This window comes from Patagioenas fasciata, chromosome 22, assembly GCF_037038585.1.
Source record: "Patagioenas fasciata isolate bPatFas1 chromosome 22, bPatFas1.hap1, whole genome shotgun sequence".
NCBI lineage: Eukaryota > Metazoa > Chordata > Aves > Columbiformes > Columbidae > Patagioenas > Patagioenas fasciata.
This window is the reverse complement of record NC_092541.1, coordinates 6,357,963-6,384,006: the sequence shown is the minus strand read 5'-3', so window position 1 is coordinate 6,384,006 and position 26,044 is coordinate 6,357,963. Positions and strand designations below refer to the sequence as shown.

Below are 26,044 nucleotides of genomic sequence, written 5' to 3'. Positions count from 1 at the left end.
GGGGCCCTTGGACATTTCCAAAGCCTTCGGCACTCTCAGACATATCGGTCCGTAGAGCTGAGTGCCCAGCTCAGTACTACAGATGTTGACTACCAATCACACTTATCCTAAATATACCATGCTGCTCACCAGGTCTCACAGGTAAAATGGTGCCCCTGCCAAACATCACCTTCCCCACACCAGCATTCACACAGGGAAGTACCAAAGCTGGCAGCCCTACTTCCCTTTTCCAGTAACTCACTGGGGTCTGGGACAGCAGCCACCATGTTGGTCATCCTGGAATGTGAATGGCCAGTACTGGTGAGGCGCTCATCCAAAGAGATGGACAGCAGTGGCTGCAGCAAGGCCTACAGAAGTAGCACCAAGGATACTAAGGAAGACAGACTGTTTCCAAAGAATTGCAGTGCTTTTCAAAGACTGTAAAATGAGGTTTAAAATATTTAGGAATCTAAACCACTAGAGGTATCAAGAGAAGGAAAAAATGCAGCTTGCCACAATTCAATCTAAATGCAGGAAGCTTATCCGCTACTCAACAGAAGGCAGACATTGAAGCATCTTTCAGACGTTGAAGACTTAGGTACCTAGCGCTCCCAGATCAGTTTTGAGAATGCCACGCCATAGCATCACTGCAGCTTTCAGAGTTGCTTAAACAGAGACAGAAGCCGGTGGGTAAATTGGTCTGGAGTGTAATGACCTGCAGCAAACACTCCCATCTATGTACAGAGTGAAGGGAGAATCACTCACTTTGGTTAACGTAGGCACCTAGATACCTCAGAGGGAGCCAAAGCAATGGGACACACCCAAGACAAGACCTTGAGGATTCTGGAGAATTTCATCATTCAGATACCAAGATTTTCACTGCTAAACATTAAGGAAGAAGCGAAAACTGAGTCAATTCCTGCTCCCAGTGCAACTGGCAACTTATAGGCTACTACAGAAAGCTCGGAGCCCTTTCCAAAGGTTACTTTCTCTGAACCAAAAAAACAAACACATTTAATTAAAACAGTGTCCCTGCTGAGTCTGTGAACGGCCTTGTGCAAAAAGCGATGGCAAAGCTCTCTGATGCAGAAGGCTCAAAGACAGTGCAGCTAACCAGCACATGGGAAAATCTGCTGCTGAAACTGTGTTTCAGGTCAAGTTTCTCATCCAAGTAGGACCCTTTGTCCGTGCCTACCACCTCAGAAAGTCCCCTGAGTGTTTTAATTGTCTGCACTGAATTAAATAACAGCTATGTTCTCCTTCCCATCTGTTACATGACTCAGATACAACAAGGTTTTCTACAGGGTGCTCCAGTGGATGTTCAAGGATTTTTGACAGCAGACACACAGGAAAGCTGCACACTCACAGGGCTGGACGGACAGTCTGGTCCCTGAGCCAAAGGTCAGCTTGTTGTAGCCACTGCCATAATCACACAGCATTTCCTTCCATAACAAAAAGCCCAGTAAGCCATTTCAGAAGCAGCGCCTCTCCCCGAGCCTTTACCCAGCCATGACGAGGCCAGGAAAAAAACTATTCTGTGCCTTCCAGCTGCACCTCTGACTTCTCCTTTTGGTATCAATTTGGTTAAAAGTGTGAAAGCAGTAAGAGGAGACAGTGTGAAGTGGAGAAACAGGAGAAAAAAATATACTTGGCAGAACATGCAGCTTCGTCCCTGGCACAAACTGAAGTCTTCCTGTGTTGAAGTTAACAAATGCTACACACTTTTACAAGAAACTAAAGCTCAGCCTGATACTCACCCCCTTCAGTCTCCTTATGAGGAGAAGGATGAGCCCCTTGGACAGGACATGGCCTAATGGTAAAGTCTTGTTCCATAGCTAAAGAAATGACCAGGAAGAGAGAAGATGGAAATCCTGCTGCCCATTGGACATTCCACATGTGGAAGGAAACTACAAGAAAGTGGTGCCACTTACTAGGCAAAACCTGAAGTCGTGTTCCTTTGCCAAGTGTCGTCTTGCTGTAGTTCACACAGTGGTTTTCACCTCAACAAGAACACGTCTCGTCCCTATCCTTACAGTGAAAGGCATCTCCTGGTCCTGGGGAGCTGAACCCCTGGCTTAGTCCCCCATGAGCAGAAAACTCCCAGCAGACTTCCAGAAATGTTTACACTGTACTACACCACCATGCAGTGCTGCACACTTCTGCCAAAGCAAGACCTGATCCTCTTGCAAGGAAAAGAAGGGTAGGTTGGAAAGAGACTACATGCTCAGAGAGTTTGAGAGGCAGGATTGGGATACGATATCACAAGAAATACCCCGAGCTGGGCAGCAGCTGTACTCACTGGGCGTCACTACCAGGCGTGTCCCTGTCCCCAGTTCCCTGTGTTCACACAGTCCTTCACAGCTCAGCAAAAACCACAGCTCTCATGCCAGTTACTCTACAACTGATCTCCAGGAGATCAACTCCTTCCCATCCACACCACACGTTTGAAGCCAGGAACAACTGTAGCCTTGATAACAAATTTCTCAGGATTCTCATCTAGAGGCGGGATGACAACTACAATTGTGGTGATACCAAGAGCAGTATTAATTCAAACTTTCTTCAGCAGAGCAAAGGACCATCCCCCAGGGCTGTGCTAGACAGAGACATCAGCAGCCCATGCCAATTCTTACAACTATGGCTGGCCATGGCACAAAATGTCAATCCCTGAGCAAGAGGATTCGGGATCCCAGTCTGCTTATGTGAAAGGCAGAGAGCAGGAGCTGGCAGGACTAAGGAGAAGGAGTGAATTCATGGCCTTGTTGAATCAAGGTCTCTACTGCCATCACAAAAAAAATAGAGCAAAAAGCCCCACAGATTGAACCCATCTCCCTCTGCTTAATTACACTAGTTCATGACCACAAAACTGTTCCACCAAGCGGAGCAGGAAAAGGCTTTGAAACTTACTGGGATTTATCCTTAGCTGAGTTCCACCTCCAAAGGTGACTCGGTTGCCACCAGTAGTCACACAGTGTTTGCCTTCACAACAAAAACCCAGTAGGTAACATCTTTCCTGCTCTAGCTTCTTTCTTCCAAAGCTGTGCCCTGGGGCTAGGGTTTTCTTTAACAACAGCCACAGCTGGTCATCTGTTTCAGCTCTGATTGAGATGAACCCTGAGTGCATCCTTGTCCCATGCAGAGAAAGCATGCAGGATCATGAACACAGCTCCTACCACGGCCCTGAAATAACAGCCCTAAAAGTGGAGATCTTCCCCTGGAATCTCCTGCACACACTAAACACCTTCGAAAAGTCTTTCTTTGTTCTGGTTCTCGACATGTGTGCCTGTGCAAACACACACTCCATCCCTCTGCAGACCAGTTCCTAACAACTCAGCTGTTTTGTTTTCCCAATTAATGGGTGTAACTTTCCTACCATTGCAACTTCAGGTTGGGTTTCTACCTACAGGGTTTTACCATCAGTTGTGTCCCACTCCCAAAGACAACTTTCCAGGTGGATGCTGAAGTCACAGAGGGACACATCCACTAACCAGAACCGCACACAGCTTGTACTCCAGAAAATAGGACAAGGTGTCGCACAGAGACCAAGGAGGGAAACCATGGTGCACCTTTGGGGCACATTAAGAGCCAGTTAACACAGAGATACTTACTGAGTGTCACAGAAAGTTTACTTCCATGCCTGAACTTGAGCTTACAAAAACCTGCCCCAGCAAACTGACACAGCCATGGACAGCCCTACAACAACCCCACAGCTAGCAGAAAGGAACCACAGTCACCTGTCTGACACTTGTCTTTTCCAGCTGTGTATGGAAAAAAGGGTGAAAGGCAAAGGAAATCGCTAATTCCTGAGCTATGACAGCATCCTTCCACACACACTGAGCTAACACACAGCTGCTCTTGCTCCAACAAGGGTTGCAGCTCTTCCTTTGAGTCCCATTCGAAGCAGCCAGTGCTGCTCAGACCCTTCTGATGAGACCAAGGCATTTCTCTCCATCTCACGGCACTTATATGCCTTTGTAAAGAGCTTTCTCTCCTTCCCAAAGACAAACCTTCTGCCCTGTCCCCCCTCCATCCACAGCAGCTCACAGCTTTTCCATTCTCAGAGAAAGGGCACAGGGTTATGCGTGATCACAGGAAGGCTTCCCAAAGTGTACCCCCTGACATTCCTGCTTGCACATTTCTGCATTGCGCTGCAGGGCTAGGAGTAGCTTAGACAGCACTCACAAGACTTCACACTTAGCTTTGTCCCAGCTCCAAAGGTGTAACCGTTCCCCTTGACACTCACTGTAACAAAAGCCATTACACAAATGCTCTCCTCTCATCTCCCATAGCAAGGAAGCTGTCAAAGTGGTGGACAAGGACACTCCCAGTAAGGCACAGGGGACACATTCCCCAAAATCATGCAGACCTCAAGCTGAGGTTTACACTGTGCAACCACAACCTCATTAAAGACTGCACTGAAAGCATTCCAAGAGCCTGTGAACGGAATGAGGGCCAAAAAAAAAAAAGAAAAAAAAAGGATGAATATAGAAACAGTCCTTTTGCAAGACAGACAGATGGAAGATCAATGGCAAACAGAACACTCACTGGGGTGGATGGACAGTCTGGTCCCTGAGCCAAAGATCACCTTGTTGTAGCTGTTGCCATAATAACACAGCATTTCCTTCCATAACAAAAAGCCCATCAAGCCACTGCAGAAGCAGCTCCTCTCCCCAAGTCTTTACCAAGCCATGCCAAGTCCCAGAAAAAAAAAAAATCCCCTGTGCCTTCCAGCTGCACCTCTGACTTCTCTTTTTGGTCTTAAACTGGCTAAAAGTGGGAATGCAGCAAGAGGAGACAGCATAAATTGCAGAAGCAGGAGAAGAAAACATACCTGGCAGAACATGTAGCTTGGTCCCTGGCCCAAACTGTGGTTTTCCAGTATAGTAGTTGTTCACACAATGCTACACACCCTAACAAGAACCCAAGGCTCAGTCTGTTCTCTTACCCCTCTTGTGGGGAGAAGGATGAGCCTCTTGGACAGGAGATGCCATTTACCTTGGGAACTGCGACACAGAGAGGAGTGGAAGATAAAAACTCAGGGGTGGTTTTCTCACGCTGCTTGGGGAATACCAGTCATTCACTGGCATGGGGGCTTTTCAGGACACTAAAGTGCCAAAGTGCCTTAGTCTTGCACTGTTGTGCAAAAGAGAAAAAGCATTCTCTTACAGTCAGTTTTTTAAATTTAGTCTGACCAGTCTGCGCTACCTTTCTGCTTTGTTCCCTTCCACTGTTCATCCTACTATGAAGGCTGCACTTCACATTGTATTCATTAACACTTCCTGTGTCCACTCTGAGGGGGCTGTCACTATGAAATGTGAACTTGTATCATGCCACTTGAGTTGCAGTAAATAGCGGAAGAACCTGAATAGCATGATTATTGTGAGAAGGGCTGAAAAATATCATGCAGAAACATCCAATATCAGAAACTAAATTCAGGCTATGCATTCCCCATAGTTTGACTCCGAGACAGTGAATGGAAAAAGAACAACCACAACCACACAACCGCTGTAAAACCAAATTGCAAACAGATACCAGTTAGAGCCAAACTCTGATAATGTAGCCGGAAGTGTCAAATGCATGCTGCCAATGTGCACAACTTGCTCGTTTTGTACGATATAAACAGGCTTAGCATGCTGGAAGCTCTGTAAACCAAGTGATACATAACTGGAAAAATGCATTCACACAGAAATGGAGATTGGGGCACAATGCATCAAAACCTCACTCACTGGTGTCTGCCAAGCCCAGAATCCTTCCTAAAATTCAACCCATAATAGGCCCCTGTCTCTGAAGAGCTTGTAATCCAAACGGAGAATGATATCACAGTAAATTCATTAGTTAGTGAGCAAACATCTCTGTCATTCTTTCTGCACAGCCCAGACTGCAATGCAGTTTTCTCTCCATCCAAAAAAGAAAATGGGATTTAATTTCTGAGAAAGCAGAGATAACATCTAAGCTGTAGGAAATATGTTCACCGTTCCTTTCACTCTCTTCAAATGAGGGAAAAGATTGTTTTGGCCAACCCCTAAGAGTCTTTTACACTTCCCAGCTCTTTTTTCCCTATTCAAATAAAAAAAATCCTAAATAATGTGCAATTATTGCTGAAAATATAGTCAAGATTTAATTACTGAAGTAGTTTTTCAAACCTGAGTGTACTTAGTTAGGCATCTACGTAGCTTGCAAAGTTCACACACCTGGAGAAAGAAGAAAGTTAGTTCTTCCTCCAAATACGAGTTTATTAAACTTCTGGAAGGAAATCCCCACACAAAGGCTGGTTAGACAATGTTGCAAGTGTGAAACTGCTCACAGGGGAAAAATAATCGGCATGAACCTACAAAAGTTGCCACAGATGAAGGTTCTTCCAGAGGAAAGCTCTACAGGTTGCGTACTTTACATCATTGCCCTGCAGACCATCTCTCCTGTTCTACAATATCGAGCAAATATTACAGCAAACAAGGGATCACTGTTAACTCCTTTTTCTGCAACATCCTGCTTCTGAACAGCATTTTGCTGCAATCCCAGCAAAGATTTGCCTTGGCTCTGGGTGGATTGAATTTTCCCCCTGAACTACGCTGTGTCCCAAAACTCAGAAATCTTACTTGGTTTTACCACCAGCCTGGTTCCATGTCCAAGCCTCTGTTGGTAGATATTTATTGACACTCTTTTTTTTTTTCATTGCAAAAACCTTCATACACTCCTATGCACCCCCATCCACCTGAATACTTGTACTCAAGGGAATCCTTCCATTTCTCCACTGACACTCTTGCAATGTGTTATGTCTGACCTCCATGTCCATTGCTTACTCTTCATCCTTCCTGTACTACAGTCTCACTAACTCCAGAAGGAAAAGCCACAAGGCAATTGCATTTCCATGTCCCTGCTTGACCAATCTAATCCTACATCACTAGTGAATAACCATTAGATTTTTTTACATGTGGAGTTCTTGTATTTCACTCCTCTTCACTTTTCACTTGCTTCTTTTCCCCACATTGGATGCATATCTAGCATGCATTTGTTAAAAAGCAAAGCTAATGCTCATCTCCATTCCAAATTGCTCCAGAGAGCCACTACACTGTTATTTTTGAAGGTAGAGTACAGTGCCATCTCTATTGAGTCAGCCTTGACCCACAAAAGAAACAGCTCACCTGGGGCAACGAGCAGTTTCGTTCCACCTCCCCATGTGAGTTTTCTCCATTCTCCGCCACTGGCACCGTGTGACAGAGCTTTGCAAAATGGGCCTCTGCATTCGAACACCTCAGTGGCTGCTGGAGAGCTTGGGTACATTCAGTCAGGGATCCGTGTCTGAAAGAAGCTCTAAGTACCCATACAGATTTCCACAGACCTCTCTAGCTCTATTTGCCATGTAATATTTTTGGAGCATTCAAAGATATGGGAAGAACTAGATTTGTTTCAATTCACCGCAGTACCAGAGGTGGTAGAAATTACTGCTTAGTTAGGAGGGAACAGATTATGATCACTGCCCCAAAGCCTTATTGTGCTGGAATGGCAAAAAAGGCTGGGAACAAGAACATGAACCCGGTCTAGGGGCAGAGTAACAGATGAAGTCCCCCTTCCTATTGGTCCAGATTTCCATGTGCAGGTGGGTTTTTTTCACAATGCAAAAAGTACTGCACTATTTAAATCAATACTATACATATTACTAACCAATTCCTTTTCTTGCCAAGTCAGAGCACAGCACTAGGACAGAATTGTCAGTCAAGATTGCTACATGCAGGCAATAACCCACTTGACCAGATGGTTAGTTTAGTCCCTGAACCAAAAGTGAACTTGAGGCTGTTGTCTCAACAGGAGAACACTTTACAGAAACACAGAGACGTAGATCCCAGCTGCTGATACCTCCATCAGTTTGACTGTATTGGCAGCCTCTGCACCTAGACCCTGGTCAAGTGGAATGCTCACTCTGGATTGGAAGCTGGTGCATTGTGGAAGTTTACCACCTGGAAGGCAGATCTAGGCAGAAAATAATCTTGAAAAAGCACCTATGTTCTCTTTCCCATCTGTAACATAACATGGAAACAACAAACACATCTACAGGACACTCTGATAGACTGTCAAGGATTTATGAGAGAGGAAAAACATGAAAGCTGCAAACTCACTGGGTTGGATGGACAGTCTGGTCCCTGAGCCAAAGGTCACTTTGTTGAGGTTGCTACCATAACCACACAGTATTTCCTTCCATAACAAAAAGCCCATCAAACCACTGCAGAAACAGCACCTCTCCTCAAGCCTTTGCCCAGCCATGCCAGGTCCCAGAAAAAACAAATTGGTCCTCTGTGTCTTACAACTGCACATCTGACTTCTATTTTTGGACTCAAACTGGCTAAAAGTGGGAATGCAGCAAGAGGAAACAGCATAAATTGCAGAAGCAGGAGAAGAAAACATACCTGGCAGAACATGAAGCTTTGTCCCTGGCCCAAACTGTGATTTTCTTGTGTTGGCGTTCACACAATGCTACACAGCCTAACAAGAACATGAGGCTCAGTCTGCTCTCTCAGCCCATCTGGTCTCCTGTTCTGAGGAGAGGGATGAGCCCTTTGGACATGAGATGCCAACAGACGGCACAGGGCATGAGGGAAAACCAAGTCCAGGGGATATCAGGAGCATCACAGGTCTCCCAATCTTGAGGTTCTCAATATTGCTCCCCTTCAAATAACCAAGAGCAAGACAGAAATGAGGCAATTCCAGTCTCCAGGGCAAGCTGTTGCTTACCTGGTATCACTGAAAGCACTGTTCCCCTTCCAAAAGTGACTTTGATTCCAGCATTCACACTCTGACACATTTCGTTACAAAAATGTCTCTGTCAGTCTCATGCATGACTTCAAACATAAAGCACCTGCATTCAGATCACAGCAAATCTCCCTGACTCAACAGGTTTGGGTCCAGTGTCATTGCCTGGAACAAGGGAAAATCTATTTCCCAGCTCACTTGCATTTCTCAGAAGAGTGTTTCCCTAAACATTTCTTAATTTTTATGACCCAGGTGTGACAGCTCGCACCTATGGTGATGCTTTCCTAGAATTAAGGGGACCATGCAACTGCAAATCTGCTGCTGAAACTGTGTTTCAGGTCAAGTTTCTCATCCAAGTGGGACCCTTTGTCCGTGCCTACCACCTCAGAAAGTCCCCTGAGTGTTTTAATTGTCTGCACTGAATTAAATAACAGCTATGTTCTCCTTCCCATCTGTTACATGACTCAGATACAACAAGGTTTTCTACAGGGTGCTCCAGTGGATGTTCAAGGATTTTTGACAGCAGACACACAGGAAAGCTGCACACTCACAGGGCTGGACGGACAGTCTGGTCCCTGAGCCAAAGGTCAGCTTGTTGTAGCCACTGCCATAATCACACAGCATTTCCTTCCATAACAAAAAGCCCAGTAAGCCATTTCAGAAGCAGCGCCTCTCCCCGAGCCTTTACCCAGCCATGACGAGGCCAGGAAAAAAACTATTCTGTGCCTTCCAGCTGCACCTCTGACTTCTCCTTTTGGTATCAATTTGGTTAAAAGTGTGAAAGCAGTAAGAGGAGACAGTGTGAAGTGGAGAAACAGGAGAAAAAAATATACTTGGCAGAACATGCAGCTTCGTCCCTGGCACAAACTGAAGTCTTCCTGTGTTGAAGTTAACAAATGCTACACACTTTTACAAGAAACTAAAGCTCAGCCTGATACTCACCCCCTTCAGTCTCCTTATGAGGAGAGGGATGAGCCCCTTGGACAGGACATGGCCTAATGGTAAAGTCTTGTTCCATAGCTAAAGAAATGACCAGGAAGAGAGAAGATGGAAATCCTGCTGCCCATTGGACAGTGAGTAGCTTTACCACATGTGGAAGGAAACTACAAGAAAGTGGTGGCACTTACTAGGCAAAACCTGAAGTCGTGTTCCTTTGCCAAGTGTGATCTTGCCGTAGTTCACACAGTGGTTTTCACCTCAACAAGAACACGTCTCGTCCCTATCCTTACAGTGAAAGGCATCTCCTGGTCCTGGGGAGCTGAACCCCTGGCTTAGTCCCCCATGAGCAGAAAACTCCCAGCAGACTTCCAGAAATGTTTACACTGTACTACACCACCATGCAGTGCTGCACACTTCTGCCAAAGCAAGACCTGATCCTCTTGCAAGGAAAAGAAGGGTAGGTTGGAAAGAGACTACATGCTCAGAGAGTTTGAGAGGCAGGATTGGGATACGATATCACAAGAAATACCCCGAGCTGGGCAGCAGCTGTACTCACTGGGCGTCACTACCAGGCGTGTCCCTGTCCCCAGCACCAGTTTGTAGTTCCCTCTGTTCACACAGTCCTCCACAGCTCAGCAAAAACCACAGCTCTCATGCCAGTTACTCTACAACTGATCTCCAGGAGATCAACTCCTTCCCATCCACACCACACGTTTGAAGCCAGGAACAACTGTAGCCTTGATAACAAATTTCTCAGGATTCTCATCTAGAGGCGGGATGACAACTACAATTGTGGTGATACCAAGAGCAGTATTAATTCAGCCTTTCTTCAGCAGAGCAAAGGACCATCCCCCAGGGCTGTGCTAGACAGAGACATCAGCAGCCCATGCCAATTCTCACAACTGTGGGTGGCCATGGCACAAAATGTCGATCCCTGAGCAAGAGGATTCGGGATCCCAGTCTGCTTATGTGAAAGACAGAGAGCAGGAGCTGGCAGGAGTAAGGAGAAGGAGTGAATTCATCGCCTTGCTGAATCAAGGTCTCTACTGCCATCACAAAAAAAATAGAGCAAAAAGCCCCACAGATTGAACCCATCTCCCTCTGCTTAATTACACTAGTTCATGACCACAAAACTGTTCCACCAAGCGGAGCAGGAAAAGGCTTTGAAACTTACTGGGATTTATCCTTAGCTGAGTTCCACCTCCAAAGGTGACTCGGTTGACATCAGTAGTCACACAGTGTTTGCCTTCACAACAAAAACCCAGTAGGTCACATCTTTCCTGCTCTAGCTTCTTTCTTCCAAAGCTGTGCCCTGGGGCTAGGGTTTTCTTTAACAACAGCCACAGCTGGTCATCTGTTTCAGCTCTGATTGAGATGAGCCTTGAGTGCATCCTTGTCCCATGCAGAGAAAGCATGCAGGATCATGAACACAGCTCCTACCACGGCCCTGAAATAACAGCCCTAAAAGCGGAGATCTTCCCCTGGAATCTCCTGCACACACTAAACACCTTCAAAAAGTCTTTCTTTGTTCTGGTTGCTATAACTCTCGACATGTGTGCCTGTGCAAACACACACTCCATCCCTCTGCAGACCAGTTCCTAACAACTCAGCTGTTTTGTTTTCCCAGTTAATGGGTGTGACTTTCCTACCATTGCAACTTCAGGTTTGCTTTCTACCTATAGGGTTTTACCATCAGTTGTGTCCCACTCCCAAAGACAACTTTCCAGGTGAATGCTGAAGTCACAGAGGGACACATCCACTAACCAAAACCGCACACAGCTTGTACTCCAGAAAATAGGACAAGGTGTCGCACAGAGACCAAGGCGGGAAACCATCGTGCACCTTTGGGGCACACTAACAGCCAGTTAACACAGAGATACTTACAGAGTGTCACAGAAAGTACTTCCATGCCTGAACTTGAGCTTACAAAAACCTGCCCCAGCAAACTGACACAGCCATGGACAGCCCTACAACAACCCCACAGCTAGCAGAAAGGAACCACAGTCACCTGCAAAAGAGTCTGACACTTGTCTTTTCCAGCTGTGTATGGAAAAAAGGGTGAAAGGCAAAGGAAATCGCTAACTCCTGAGCTATGATAGCATCCTTCCACACACACTGAGCTAACACACAGCTGTTCTTGCTCCAACAAGGGTTGCAGCTCATCCTTTGAGTCCCATTCGAAGCAGCCAGTGCTGCTCAGACTCTTCTGATGAGACCAAGGCATTTCTCTCCATCTCACAGCACTTCCATGCCTTTGTAAAGAGCTTTCTCTCCTTCCCAAAGACAAACCTTCTGCCCTGTCCCCTCTCCATCCACAGCAGCTCACAGCTTTTCCATTCTCAGAGAAAGGGCACAGGGTTATGCGTGATCACAGGAAGGCTTCCCAAAATGTACCCCCTGACATTCCTGCCTTGCACATTTCTGCATTGCCCTGCAGGGCTAGGAGTAGCTTAGACAGCACTCACAAGGCTTCACACTTAGCTTTGTCCCAGCTCCAAAGGTGTAACCGTTCCCCTTGACACTCACTGTAACAAAAGCCATTACACAAATGTTCTGCTCTCATCTCCCATAGCAAGGAAGCTGTCAGAGTGGTGGACAAGGACCTTCCCAGTAAGGCACAGGGAACATTTTCCCCAAAATCATGCAGATCTGAAGTTGAGGTTTGCTCTGTCCAACAACAACCTCATTAAAGACTGCACTGAATGCATCCCCAGAGTGTGTGAAGGGAGAGAGGGCATTTCAGGTGTACAAAGGTAAAAAAAAAAAAAAAGCGATAAATATAAAAGCAGTCCTTTTACAAGCCAGACAGACGGAAGATCAATGGCAAGCTACACACTCACTGGGTTGGATGGACAGTCTGGTCCCTGAGCCAAAGATCACCTTGTTGTAGCTGTTGGTATAATCACACAGCATTTCCTTCTGTAACAAAAAGCCCATCAAGCCACTGCAGAAGCAGCTCCTCTCCCCAAGTCTTTGCCCAGCCATGCCAAGACCAGGAAAAAACAAATTCTCCCTCCATCCCTTCCAACTGCACCCCTGACTTCTCTTTTTGGTCTTAAACTGACTAAAAGTGGGAATGCAGCAAGAGGAGACAGCATAAATTGGAGATGCAGGAGAAGAAAACATACCTGGCAGAACATGAAGCTTTGTCCCTGGCCCAAACTGTGGTTTTCCAGTATAGTAGTTGTTCACACAATGCTACACACCCTAACAAGAACCCAAGGCTCAGTCTGTTCTCTTACCCCTCTTGTGGGGAGAAGGATGAGCCTCTTGGACAGGAGATGCCATTTGCCTTGGGAACTGTGACACAGAGAGCAGTGGAAGATAAAAACTCAGGGGTGGTTTTCTCACACTGCTTGGGGAATACCAGTCATTCACTGGCACGGGGACCTTTCAGGACAACGAAGTGCCAAAGTGGTTTAGTCTTATACTGTTGTGCAAAAGAGAAAGAGCACGTTATTCCAGCCAGTTTTTTAAATATAGTCTGACCAGTTTGCGCTACCTTTCTGCTTTCTTCCCTTCCATTGTTCATTCTACTTTGAAGGCTGCACTTCACATTGTATTCATTAATACTTCCCGTGTCCACTCTGAGGGGGTTGTCACTATGAAATGTGAACTTGTATCATGCCACTTGAGTTGCAGTAAATAGCGGAAGAACCTGAATAGCATGATTATTGTGAGAAGGGCTGAAAAATAGCATGCAGAAACATCCAATATCATAAACTGAATTCAGGCCATGCATTCCCCATAGTTTGCCTCTGAGACAGTAAATGGAAAAAGAACAACAACAACCACAACTTCACCAAACTCCCTGCAAAACCACATTGCAAACAGATACCAGTTGGAGTCAAACTCTGGTAATTTTGCCAGAAGTGTCCAAATGGATGCTGCCAATGTGCACAACTTGCTCGTTTTGTACGATATAAACAGGCTTAGCATGCTGGAAGCTCTGTAAACCAAGTGATACATAACTGGAAAAATGCATTCACACAGAAATGGAGATTGGGGCACAATGCATCAAAACCTCACTCACTGGTGTCTGCCAAGCCCAGAATCCTTCCTAAAATTCAACCTGTTATAGGCCCCTGTTTCTGAAGAGCTGTAATCCAAATGGAGAATGAGATCATAGTAAATTCATTAGTTAGTGAGCAAACAAAATCCAAACACCGGTGACATCTCTCTGTCATTCTTCCTGCACAGCCCAGATTGCAATGCAGTTTTCTCTCAATCCCAAAACAAAAATGAGATTTAATTTCTGAGAAAAAAGAGATAACATCTAAGCTGTAGGAGATATGTTTACAGTTCCTTTCACTCTCTTAAAATGCAGGAAAAGATTGTTTTGGCCAACTCCTAAGAGTCCTTTACACTTCTCAGCTCTTTTTTCCTATTTGAAAGACTAAAAACTCATAGAGAATGTGCAATTATCGTTGAAAATTTACTAGAGATTTAATTACTGAAGTAGTGAGAAATTCTGCTTGGAGTTTCTGATTCAAATGCTCAGGTGAGCTTCCTGAGAGTGAGTATATACTCACAATTTTCAAGGAAAGAATAATTGATATTTAAAGTTTCATTTAGTGTTGTTACACTGTGTATCTACAAATACAAGGAGCTATCAGGAAATCCTGCCTTGTTTATAGTTACAGACACATTGTCTTATCCATATTTTTATTCACAACTACGGAAAGAAATTAACTATGGAGTTATCTGTGAATATTTTTTCAAACCTGAGTGTACTTAACTTAGTTATGCATTTACCTAACTTGCAAAGTTCACACACCTGGAGAAAGAAGAAGGTTAGTTCTTCCTCCAAATACGAGTTTATTAAACTTCTGGAAGGAATACCACAACACAAAGTTTGCTTTGACAGTGTTGCAAGCATGAAACTGTTCACAGGGGGAAAATAAGTTGCTTGCACCTACAGAAGTTGCCACAGCTGAAAGGTTCTTTCGGAGGTAAGTTCTACAGCTGGTGTTCTATACATCATTACACTGCAGACCACCTCTCCTGTTCTACAATATCAAACAGATACTACAGCAAACAAGGGATCGCTGTTAATTACTTTTTTTTTTTTTTTTTATAACAGCCTGATTCTGAACTGCATTTTGCCTCGGCTCTGGGTGGATTGAATTTACCCCCTGAACCACCCTGTGTCCCACAACTCAGAAATCTTACTTGGTTTTACCACCAGCCTAGTTCCATGTCTAAGCCTCAGTTGGTAGATATTCATAGACACTCTGTTTTTTTCATTGCAAAAACCTTCATGCGCTCCTATGCACCCGCATCCACCTGAATACTTGTCCTCAAGGGAATCCTTCCACTTCTCTACTCACTCTCTTGCAATGTGTTATGTCTGACCTCCATGTCCATTGCCTACTCTTCATCCTTCCTGTACTACAGTCTCATTAACTCCACTAGGAAAAGCCACAAGGCAATTGCATTTCCATGTCCCTCCTAGACCAATCTAATCCTACATCACTAGTGAATGACCATTAGTTGTTTGTTCTTTTTTCATGTGGAGCTCTTGTATTTCACTCCTCTTCACTTTTCACTTGCTTCTTTTCCCCACATTAGATGCATTTCTAGCATGCATTTGTTAAAAAGCAAAGCTAATGCTCATCTCCAGGGAATACTAAAACAATCCCAAATTGCTCCGCAGAGCCACTACACTGTTATTTTTGAAGGTAGAGGACAGTGCCATCTCTATTGAGTCAGCCTTGACCCACAAAAGAAAAAACAGCTCACCTGGGGCAACGAGCAGTTTCGTTCCACTTCCCCATGTGAGTTTTTGCCATCCTCCAGCACCAGCACCGTGTGACAGAGCTTTGCAAAATGGGCCTCTGCATTCAAACACCTCAGTGGCTGCTGGAGGGCTTGGGTACATTCAGTCATGGTTCTGTGTCTGAGAGAAGCTCTAAGTCCCCATACAGATTTCCACAGACCTCTCTAGCTCTATCTCCATATAATACTTTTTGAGCATTCAAAGGCATGGGGATAACTAGATTTTAGTAGAGCCCCCTCAGATACCAGAAATGGTAGAAATTACCCCTTAGTTACGAGGGAACACATCGTGATCCCTACCCCAAAACCTTTTGCTGGAATGGCAAAAAGGGATGGGAACAAGAACATGAACCTGGTCTAGAGGCAGAGTAACGAATGAAGTCCCCTTTCCTCTTGATCCAGATTTCCATGTATGGGTGTTTTTTTTTCACAATGATAGATGTTCTACACAATTAAATCAGTACTATGCATTTCGGCTAACCAGTTCCTTTTCTTGTCAAGTTGCAACACAACCTTAGGACTTAACTGTCAGATAAGATTGGAACTACAGATGCATTAACTGACTTATTGTCCAGACAGTGACTTTAGTCCCTGAGCCAAAGGAAAACTTGAGGCTGTTGTCTCAACAACAGAGCACTAGACAGAAACACAGAGGAGTAGATCTCAGCTGATGATACCTCCATGATTTTGACTGTACTGGCAGCCTCTGCACCTAGACCCTGGTCAAGCGGGATGCTCACTCTGGATTGGAAGCTGGTGCATTGTGGAAGTTTACCACCTGGAAGGCAGATCTAGGCAGAAAATAATCTTGAAAAAGCACCTATGTTCTCTTTCCCATCTGTAACATAACACGGAAAAAACAAACACATCTACAGGGCACTCCGGTAGACTGTCTAAGGTTTATGAGAGAGGAAAAACAGGAAAGCTGCAAACTCACTGAGCTGGATGGACAGTCTGGTCCCTGAGCCAAATGCGAACTTCCCGTAGCTGTTGCTGTAACCACACAGTATTTCATTCCATAACAAAAAGCCCATTAAGCCACTGCAGAAGCAGCACCTCTCCCTAAGCCTTTGCCCAGCCATGCCAAGGCCAGCAAAGAACAAATCCTCCCTCTGTGTCTTACAACTGCACCTCTGACTTCTCTTTTTGGACTCAAACTGGCTAAAAGTGGGAATGCAGCAGGAGGAGACAGCATAAATTGCAGAAGCAGGAGAAGAAAACATACCTGGCAGAACATGAAGCTTTGTCCCTGGTCCAAACTGTGGTTTTGCTACATTGGCGTTCACACAATGCTACACACCCTAACAAAAACCCGAGTCTCAGTCTGTTCTCTCACCCCATCTGGCCTCCTCTTCTGAGGAGAGGGATGAGCTCCTTGGACAGGAGATGCCATTTGCCTTGGGAACTGTGACACAGAGAGCAGTGAAAGCTAAAAACTCAGGGATGATTTTCTCAGGTTGCTTGGGGAATACCAGTCATTCACTGGCATGGGGACTTTTCAGGACACAGTGCCAAAGTGCCTTAGTCTGGCACTTCTGTCCAAAAGAAAAAAAGCACACTCTTCTCATCTGTTTTCTTATTAAGCAATAATATAAGCTTTCCCTGAGAGGTCAATTTACCTTTCTGCTCCTGTGTGCTTGTCCCATTATGGTGCTGGAGCACAGCCTTAGGACACAACTGTTGGGTGAGCTTGCAACACACAGGCATGAACCCACTTAATTGGCCAGACCCTGACTTTAGTCCTTGAGTCAATGGGGCTGTTGTCTGAACAGTGGAGCACTTGACAAAAATCCAAAGGGCTGGATCCTACATGGCAACGCGTTCAGCCATCAGGATGAGTTTGCAGCCTCTTCAACTGCACCCTGGGTAAGTGGGATACCCCACTAAAGTGAAAAGCTGCTGCATTTCTGCAGAATAGATCAGTGGAGGATGATTTCACTTGCATGGCTCTTTTGTAGGTCCTTCTGCTATTGGCTGTGTGCTCAGCCCCACTATTTTTCTTCTTTCACTGTCCAAACCTTATCCAGGCTGAAAACAAGTATCATAATGATCCATAGCTTTTTGCTCTCTGGTTGTGCTCAGGATAATAATCTACATACCTGGAGCTACAATCTACAGACTTGACATGACTACCAGAAAACATTTGCAGAGTGTGATCTAGGCCTTGACCAAGTAAACATGAAAATCTCAAGGTCAGTAACAGTATTGAAACACCCTTTACATATCCCCCTACAGCCTTTCAAAGCCATATACAGGTTCTGAGCACAATTTGGTTAATGTCTCTAGCTGTACTAAACCACACCTCTGTTCATACTGGCTGCCTGACCATCAGCATCCTGGACCACCGTGTTCAAATGTCGCCACACTGAATCAGTTCTAGGCACAAGACTATCCTGAAACAGCAGCTCTTTTCTCCTTCCTCTGTTATAGTGCTTGGAACTCAACAAGTTCATCTACAGGGTGCTCCCATGAACACTTAAGGATTTTTCACAGAGGACAGACAGAAAAGTTGCACCTTCCCTGGGCTGGACAGGCAGTCTGGTCTCTGAGCCAAATGGCAACCTGCTGAAGCTTGAGTCAATATCTACGCAGTGTTTCCATCTCCAACCAAAAGCCCAGCAAGCCATTCCAGAAGCAGCACCTCTCTACAAGGTTTTGCCCATTCATGTCCAGGCTTGGATGAGCAGCAGCAGAGTGACAGTGCTTCTCACTGCAACAGAAACCCCACCAGGACACAGTGGTGTTGGACAGCCTTCCCACAGTACTTTTGATATGGGAGTGTGGCCACTTGGACCATCCTAGCCAAACTGAGAGCAGTAAGGCTCATTTTGGATGAAGTGGGCACATTCCCTTAAAGGAAAGTCCATCACTAGATCACACATAAATAATGAAACACCCAGCCACATTGCTGCTCTCAGTCGCCCAAAGAAAGACCTCAAAGAAGCAAGCATAGGAACGGTGTTGGACGTACATGGCTTAACAGTGAGTCTTGTTCCAAAGCCAAAGACAGGTTTATACAGACTGGTTCCTGTGGTCACACAGCATTTCCTCTCTTAACAATAACCTTCACCACCACTTGGTAAAGCTGGCCACACACACCATGACTAGACAGTGCCAACTGTCACTCATGGTCAGCTACATCCTGAAGAGACCAGCAATTTGCATCTGGGATTAAGAGCATTTATAGGTGACTATGCCTGTTTGTGAGAGCTGCTGGTTCTACCCTGGGCCACACCTGCAAGTTCACTATCTCAGAGACTCCTGTTCATCATCTACCTTAGATGAAATAGTGCCTGTGTTTTCCTTCCACCATGGAAAGTGACCTGGATACAACAAGGATGTCTACAAGACAATCAGTGGACACTCAAGGACCTTTGACAAAAGACACACAGGAAAGCTGCACACTCACAGAACTGAATGGACAGTCTGGCACCTGCGACAAAGGTCAGCTTATCATACCTGGTACCATAATCCCACTGCATTTCCTTCCATAATAAAACACCCAGCAAGGCATTCCAGAAGGCACACCTCTCCCCAGGCTTTTTTCCAGCCATGCCGAGGCTCTCACACATCCTCCTCCTCCTCCTGAGGGACACAGTGACATAAGACAGACACAGGACCACTGGAACAACATGGGTATGGATGGGATCAGGTCTCCCAAGTTCTCTGGAGCATCAGTTCTTGGTGGCACACACATCAGTCTGTGCTCAGGGTGAAGGAAGGAATGCAAACAGGCATGTAAAGAAGCTCTGACACTGTAACAGATGGCACAGGACATGAGGGAAAACCAAATCCAAGGGATACCAGGAGCATCACAGGTCTCCCAAACTTCAGGTTGTCAAAACTGTTCCCCTCAAAAAAACCAAGAGTAAGACAGAAAACCGGTGATTCCAGTCTCCAGGGCAAGTTGTTGCTTACCAGGTATCACTGAAAGCACTGTTCCCTTTCCAAAAGTGACTTTGCGTGCAGCATTCACACTCTGACACATTTCCTTACAAAAATATCTCTGTCAGCCTCACGCATGATTTCAAACATAAAGCACCTGCATTCAGACCACAGCAAATCCCCATGACACAACAGGTTTGAGTTCAGTGTCATTGCCTGGAACAAGGGCAAATCTATTTCCCAGCTCACTTGCACTTCTCAGAGAAGTGGTTATTAATTTTTAAGACCCAGGAGTGACAGCTTGTACCTATGGTATTGCTTTCCTAGAATCATGGGGATTACGCATCTGAAAACGCTGTTTATGTGCAGGGAATGCATGGTGGAAATTCATCAGGTTTGGGTGTCTGTGGATTTCAAAGACTACTGTGAGATGACTGCTGTGGGACCATCAGTCTGACCATTGGATAGTGCACACCTCAACGTCATACAAGCAACCTATTAAAGAGAGGAGTAACTTAAACCTTCACATGGAAGCATCTGGAAGAATACAAGGGTTGCCTGAGTTTCACTGTTTCAGTTCCTAGGCTTTGTCCAGCTACAAAATAAGGAAGAAGAGACAAAGCAATTCCAATTTGCAGCGCAGTTTTGTTACTTACAGGCTATAACCGAAAGTTCAGTTCCCTTTTGAAAAGTGACTTTCTCCGCACCATGCATGTTCTGTCCCTGTCAGCCCTGCAAATGGCCTTGTACAAGAAGTTATGGCAAAATTCTTCAGTGCAACAGGCTCAAAGGCAGTGTTACTACCCAGAACATGGGGAAATCTGTTTCTGAAACCATTTTTCAGGTCAAGTTGCTGTTGCAAGTGAGAGATGTACTGCATGTCTGCAATGTCAAAGACTCCCCTCATGGCTTATATTTTCAGCATTAAATGAAAAATTGTCTGTGTTCTTGTTCCCACCTGTAGTGCGACCCTGACACAAGTATGACTAACAGGTCACTGCAGCGGACACTAAAGCACTTCAGACAAAGAAAAATCCACACTCACTGGGTTGGACAGACAGTCTGGTCCCTGAGCCAAAAGTCATTTTGCCGAACTCATAATCACACAGCATTTCCTTCCATAATCAAAAGCCCAGCAAGCCAGCTCAGAAGCAGCACTTCTCTCCAAACCTTTGTCCAGCCCTGTCAAGGTTTGGAAAGCAGTAGAAGTATGACAGTGTTTCCTACTGCAACACAAACCCTGCTGGGATACATTGCAGTAGGACGGTCTCCCCATTGTATAGCTGGGACATCTGAGAGCAGATGTGTGTCCACTTTGTCCATCCCAGGCAAACTGAGAGCAAGAAAGTTTGTTTTGGACCAAGGTGGCACATTCCCTTAAAGCGAAGTCTATGACTAGATATGGTCACACTCAAATGATCAATCACCCAGACATGTTGCTGCCCGCAACCACCCAAAGAAAGGCCTCAAAGAAGACAGAAAGCGTGGGAGCAGTGTTGGACTTACATGGCTTAACAGTGAGTCTTGTTCCAGAGCCAAAGACAGGTGTATATGTAGCAGTTCCTGCAGTCACACAGCATTTCCTCTCTTAACAATAACCTTCCCCACCACTTGACAAAGCTGGTCATGCACTCCCTGACTAGACAGTGGCAACTGTCACTCACAGTCAGCTACATCCTGAAGTGAATAGACCCCATGATATGTCTGTGGGATCAAGATAACCTTTCAGCCTATGGATGCAAACTCTATTTGGCAGGACTGTTACTTCTGGCCTGAGTCAAAGCCTGTCCTGGAGGAAAGTACGTGGCATGCAACCCACAGCTGAAGCACCCCAAGCCCAGGAAGCGAGATGCTAGAAAACTCACTGGGCAGTGGGTTGCTTTGTCCCTCATGGAAGCAGACTACAAGAAGGTGGCTGCACTTACTAGGCAAAACCTGAAGTTGTGTCCCTTTGCCAAGTGTGAACTTGCCATAGTTCACACAGTGGTTTTCACCTCAACAAGAACACAAGCTCTACTATATCCTTAGGGAGAAAGGCAACCTGTGTTTGCATGGCCATGGCACAAAACGTCTGTCCCTGAACAAATGGGTTCAGGACCTCACACTGCTTATATCAAACGAAGGAAGTACAGGGTGTTTCAAAAACTTGGATCCAATTTCAAAACAGTAGATAGCTTAAATTGGGTCCATCATTTTGAAAAACTCTGTGGATTACTGACAGAGTTGAATAATTGAGGGAATACCTTAGTAGACCATTCTTCAACCCATACATATCTTTCTTTATACAATATTGAACAAAGAATAGTTGAAAACTTACTTAGTTTTACCCTCAGTTGCACTCCGCTTCCAAATGTGAATTTGTTTCTAAAGCTATTCACACAGTATTTCCTTCAAAACAAAAAACCTTTTTCTGCTCCAGTCACTTATTAATTCCTACTTGCCGTTTCTTTTAACTTAGTCTACCCATGTAATTCCTTGACAACTTATACTTAGATTTCCTTTAATGATTTTCCTAGTTGATGGTCTCTTTCCGTTTCGACAGAGATGACCACTAACTGCAAGATTTGTCTTTCACTTGTGCAAGGAAATGCTACAAGGATCAACAGCAAAATTCCTCTTTCAGTACTAGATCAACATTAAAAGCAGAGATCTCTCCCTGGACCTTCCTGCATGTAGTGTAAACCTTCAAAATACCTTTCTTGATTCCCCAAACCAGTAATGCCCTGCTTGTTCAGACCTCTTTCCAAGACTGCCCAGCTTTTTTGTTGTCAAGGAATGAAAACCTAGGTGGAAGCCTGTCTGTAGCCAGAAGCTGGAGCAGCAGAGCAAAAAGACACTTTTCCCAGCAGAGACAAGAAGTGCAGCTTCTGAGAATTAATGAGGACAAGATTCCGGGCACCGGAAACAAAAGTACAGTGAGTATCCCTGCATGCCTGGGAGATTTCTAGGAACATGCATTAGTGAAGAAAAGGAGTATTTGGGGTAGGACTCCTCTCCAGAAACAGAAATATATAACTGAGTGATTTTTAATTTGCTCATTCTTTTTGGAGAAAAAGAAACATTGAGCAGACAGCCCATTGTGATGGATACTCTCTATTTTCTCACAAGGACAATTAACATCAATAGAGGCTGCTCAAAAAGTCATTATTATAGTCATTGCTCCAGAACCTGCATTAAGCTGATTTTGAACATTCACAAATTAAATAAAGCATTTAGCTCTCAATGACTTGTACAGAGAGTCCAGTACTCCAGACAAGTGTCTAGCTTTAAAATTTTGTTTCTCTGATGCATATTTAAACTTGATCTTTGGTTGCCCATAGAGGGAATTAGGCTTTCCTCCAGGCATTCTACCTACCTGGTTTCACCACCAGTTGTGTCCCACTTCCAAAAGTGACTTTCCAGTTAGATGCTGAATTCACACAGTGACACATAGACTAACAAAAACCATGCACAACTTTTGGTCCAGACAGATAGATGCATTTTTCAAAAGAAATCAAGGGGAAAAACAGATGTCGCCCTTGTCACATACCTTTCACTTCAAATTAGGATGTCTTTCTAGTTGCGTGCCTCTCATTTTTCCATAAAAATGGAGATAGAAACAATTCTGAAATGCGTGAAGTAGAAAATCCAGCCCACTACTATGCTAGCATAACGCAGCTGAATCTCCTGGGACAATTTTTAAGTAGAACGATTTTTGCCATCATTAGAAGGACAGGAGAATTGCGGCCTTGCATTTATGATGCAAAACAACTATTTGTTTTAAGATGTACCTGATTTCATAATTAGTTTTGTGCCTCTCCCAAAGGTGAGCTTCCAGGAAGACCCAGTTGTCCCACAGTAATAAGCCTCTATACAAAAACTGGAAAGAAGCCTCAGCCTTTAATAGCCAGAACACACTGTGAGACATATCAAAGTGGGATGAAATTTCCACCATTTTTTTAAACAACTAACATAGCCTCATGGTCTAAAGAAGGAGTTAGGCAGATCAGCCAGCTCATCAATCTCAGAAGCTAAGCAGGGGACCAGACCCACAAAATGAAGAAGCCAAGAAAAAAATAAACAGAAACTCCCAGAGAAAACCAACTTAAAGTCCTACTTTTTCATGTTTATTCAGTTGGCAATGAATCCATTAAGGGATTCAAACTGAAGTCCCAAAAGCCAGTTTCACCTAATCTTTTGAGCAAGCAAATGTTATTCATGAACACTAGTCTCACATATCGTCCCCTGTAGGTTCAACCTGACTAACATGATGCTTGCACAACACGGAAGTCACTGATTTTTACCAGAACAACAGCAATTCCTAATCTGTTCCACTCAAATCAACATGACAAAGAACAAGAGAATTTATTAGAATGTGTTTTTAGAATGAGCTTTTGTTCCCCATGCCCTCTTTCCTTCCTGTTTTAAAGATCTTCCCTCTGTATTTTAAGGAAGATCTGACAAAGGACCTAAAGTATTTTGTCTTTCTTAACTATATTGGTGGATACCTACTGGGCTTTATCAGCAGCCTGGTTCCTCTTCCAGAGATGAGTCTGGCTGCATTTCCTGAATACACGCTGTCAAAAGCTCCCTTACAAAAAAACTCCATGCTCTTCTGCTCATTTCAGGTTCCATAGCATGGGACTCCAGTCATCGAAATAAAACTATACATGCAAAACACCTCTTAGATAATGCCACAAAATGAAAGCTGGGTTATCCAGGGAGGTTGTGGAGTCTCCTACTCTGGAGACATTCAAAACCTGCCTGGACATGTTCCTGTGCAACCTCACCTAGGCGTTCCTGCTCCAGCAGGGGGATTGGACTAGATGATCTTTTGAGGTCCCTTCCAGTCCCAAACATACTGTGATACTGTGATACTGTGGTCTCTTCTCTACCTCCTAGCAGGTTTCATGTCACTACTTTTTATAGGTCAAGAAAGATTAAGTGCCCTGAACATGATATGCTTTGGCATAGCTGCGAATAAACTAAGACCTTTTCTACAGAAATCATACAGCTACCATTTATTTTCAAAATTGTTCCTTGGTAAAGAGAGAGAAGCATAATCAGAAGCACTTCAGTCCCCAGACCTGAACAGTTTTGCAAGGGAAGATGTAACTTAGCAGCCAGAATATCTGGCTAGGACACATGGTCCAGTATTTCACAGGAACAGAACTTCTGCAGGCTCTTCTCTCTCTGTTAATGCATATTAAACCACTTTTCTTTCTTTCTTTCTTTCTTTCTTTCTTTCTTTCTTTCTTTCTTTCTTTCTTTCTTTCTTTCTTTCTTTCTTTCTTTCTTTCTTTCTTTCTTTCTTTCTTTCTTTCTTTCTTTCTTTCTCTTTCTTTCTTTCTTCCTTCCTTCCTTCCTTCCTTCCTTCCTTCCTTCCTTCCTTCCTTCCTTCCTTCCTTCCTTCCTTCCTTCCCTTTCTTTCTTTCTTAAATAGGGCAGAGACTTCCTGAGTCTCTTCTCTGTTTCTTGCTCATAGAATTCCATACATGGGTAGACCCTGAGGTACTCTTCAAAAGAGATACATCTAAAAAGCACAAGGAAAATCCATTCTTTTATTCAGTCTGCAGTGGCTCTTCCTACCAAGGAATACCATGAAGCTGAAGCAGCTTGAGAAATGAGACAGTTGTGTAGTTTGGGGAAAGATTTGTCACAGTGCTCTGGCATTTCATGCTGATTTACACTCATTTAATTTGCTGGGAATCTAGTCCTTACTTCCTTTGTGTGAACAGGAACTTCCCACTGTAATTACTGTAAGGACTCTTCTCTCACATAAGAGCTTCTCTCCACAACCTATTACTATCAAACCTTACAAAAACACACCGAATTCTTCTGTCTGTACAGACAGCTGTTGTCTTTACATAAAATTTTCCACTCACACTTTCATTTCAGCCCTAGAAGCAATAGAAATGGAAGGAGGTTCCTTTCCCAGGGTCATTATGTACTCATCAATTCCAAAAATCATGTTCTCTAATACCTCTCGAGATACTTTAGTTCAGAACATGCACTTACTTGGTTTAACACTGAGCCTTGTTCCTTTGCCAAACTGCAACTTATAGTTGTTTCCTGAATTCACACATCATTTAATTCCTTTGCAAAAACCTTTCCTGCTCTGCAGTTGTACACAAAACAGTGAAACACATGATCTGTGACCATTTCTGGACAGGAATGAACCAAGATGATCCCATCCCAGACTTATTCAACCCAGTAAAGAAAATCTAGGCATATATTTGAAATCTCATTAAAGTGTTTCCATTCTGTAAGCTACCTGGACAGGAAAGTTTTTCTACCCTAACTACAAGGTTTTGTTCTTTTTTCCTCATTAAGAGGTCAGATCTTATATGTAGACTACAATATAAGGGAGAGAAAGAGAACTTGCCCTTGCAGTCAAATAATTAACCATACTCCTAATGAATTTCTGTGATGCATATACACGTTTCAGTTATTCATAGCCCATGTTGTGCAGCCTCACATATATGTAAGGTTTTTAGAAATGCAATTAAGAAGGTATCATGAATGCAACTCCACACAGTCCTTCTTTTTGCACCTCATCAGGTCATAAATCACTTCTTGTGTTTTGAGCAGGATTGAGATCAGGCCAAGTATGTAGCTAAATTAACCTACACACGGTGTAGGGTGGTAAAATACTGGAACAGGTTGCCCAGAGAGGTGGTGAATGCCTCATCCCTGGAGACATCCCAGGCCAGGCTGGATGGGGCTCTAAGCAACCTGAGCT

At 44.4% G+C, this 26,044-nt stretch overlaps 1 protein-coding gene across 1 annotated transcript in view; it reads right to left on the bottom strand.

Moving 5' to 3' along the window:
• Positions 1 to 26,044, bottom strand: part of LOC136111659 (T cell receptor alpha chain MC.7.G5-like) — a 179,353-nt gene that overhangs the window by 37,227 nt on the left and 116,082 nt on the right. Inside the window, exon 3 of the mRNA XM_071798178.1 lies at positions 22,679 to 22,734. Coding sequence (XP_071654279.1) covers positions 22,679 to 22,734 — 56 coding nt within the window. The remainder of the gene's footprint in view (positions 1 to 22,678; positions 22,735 to 26,044) is intronic.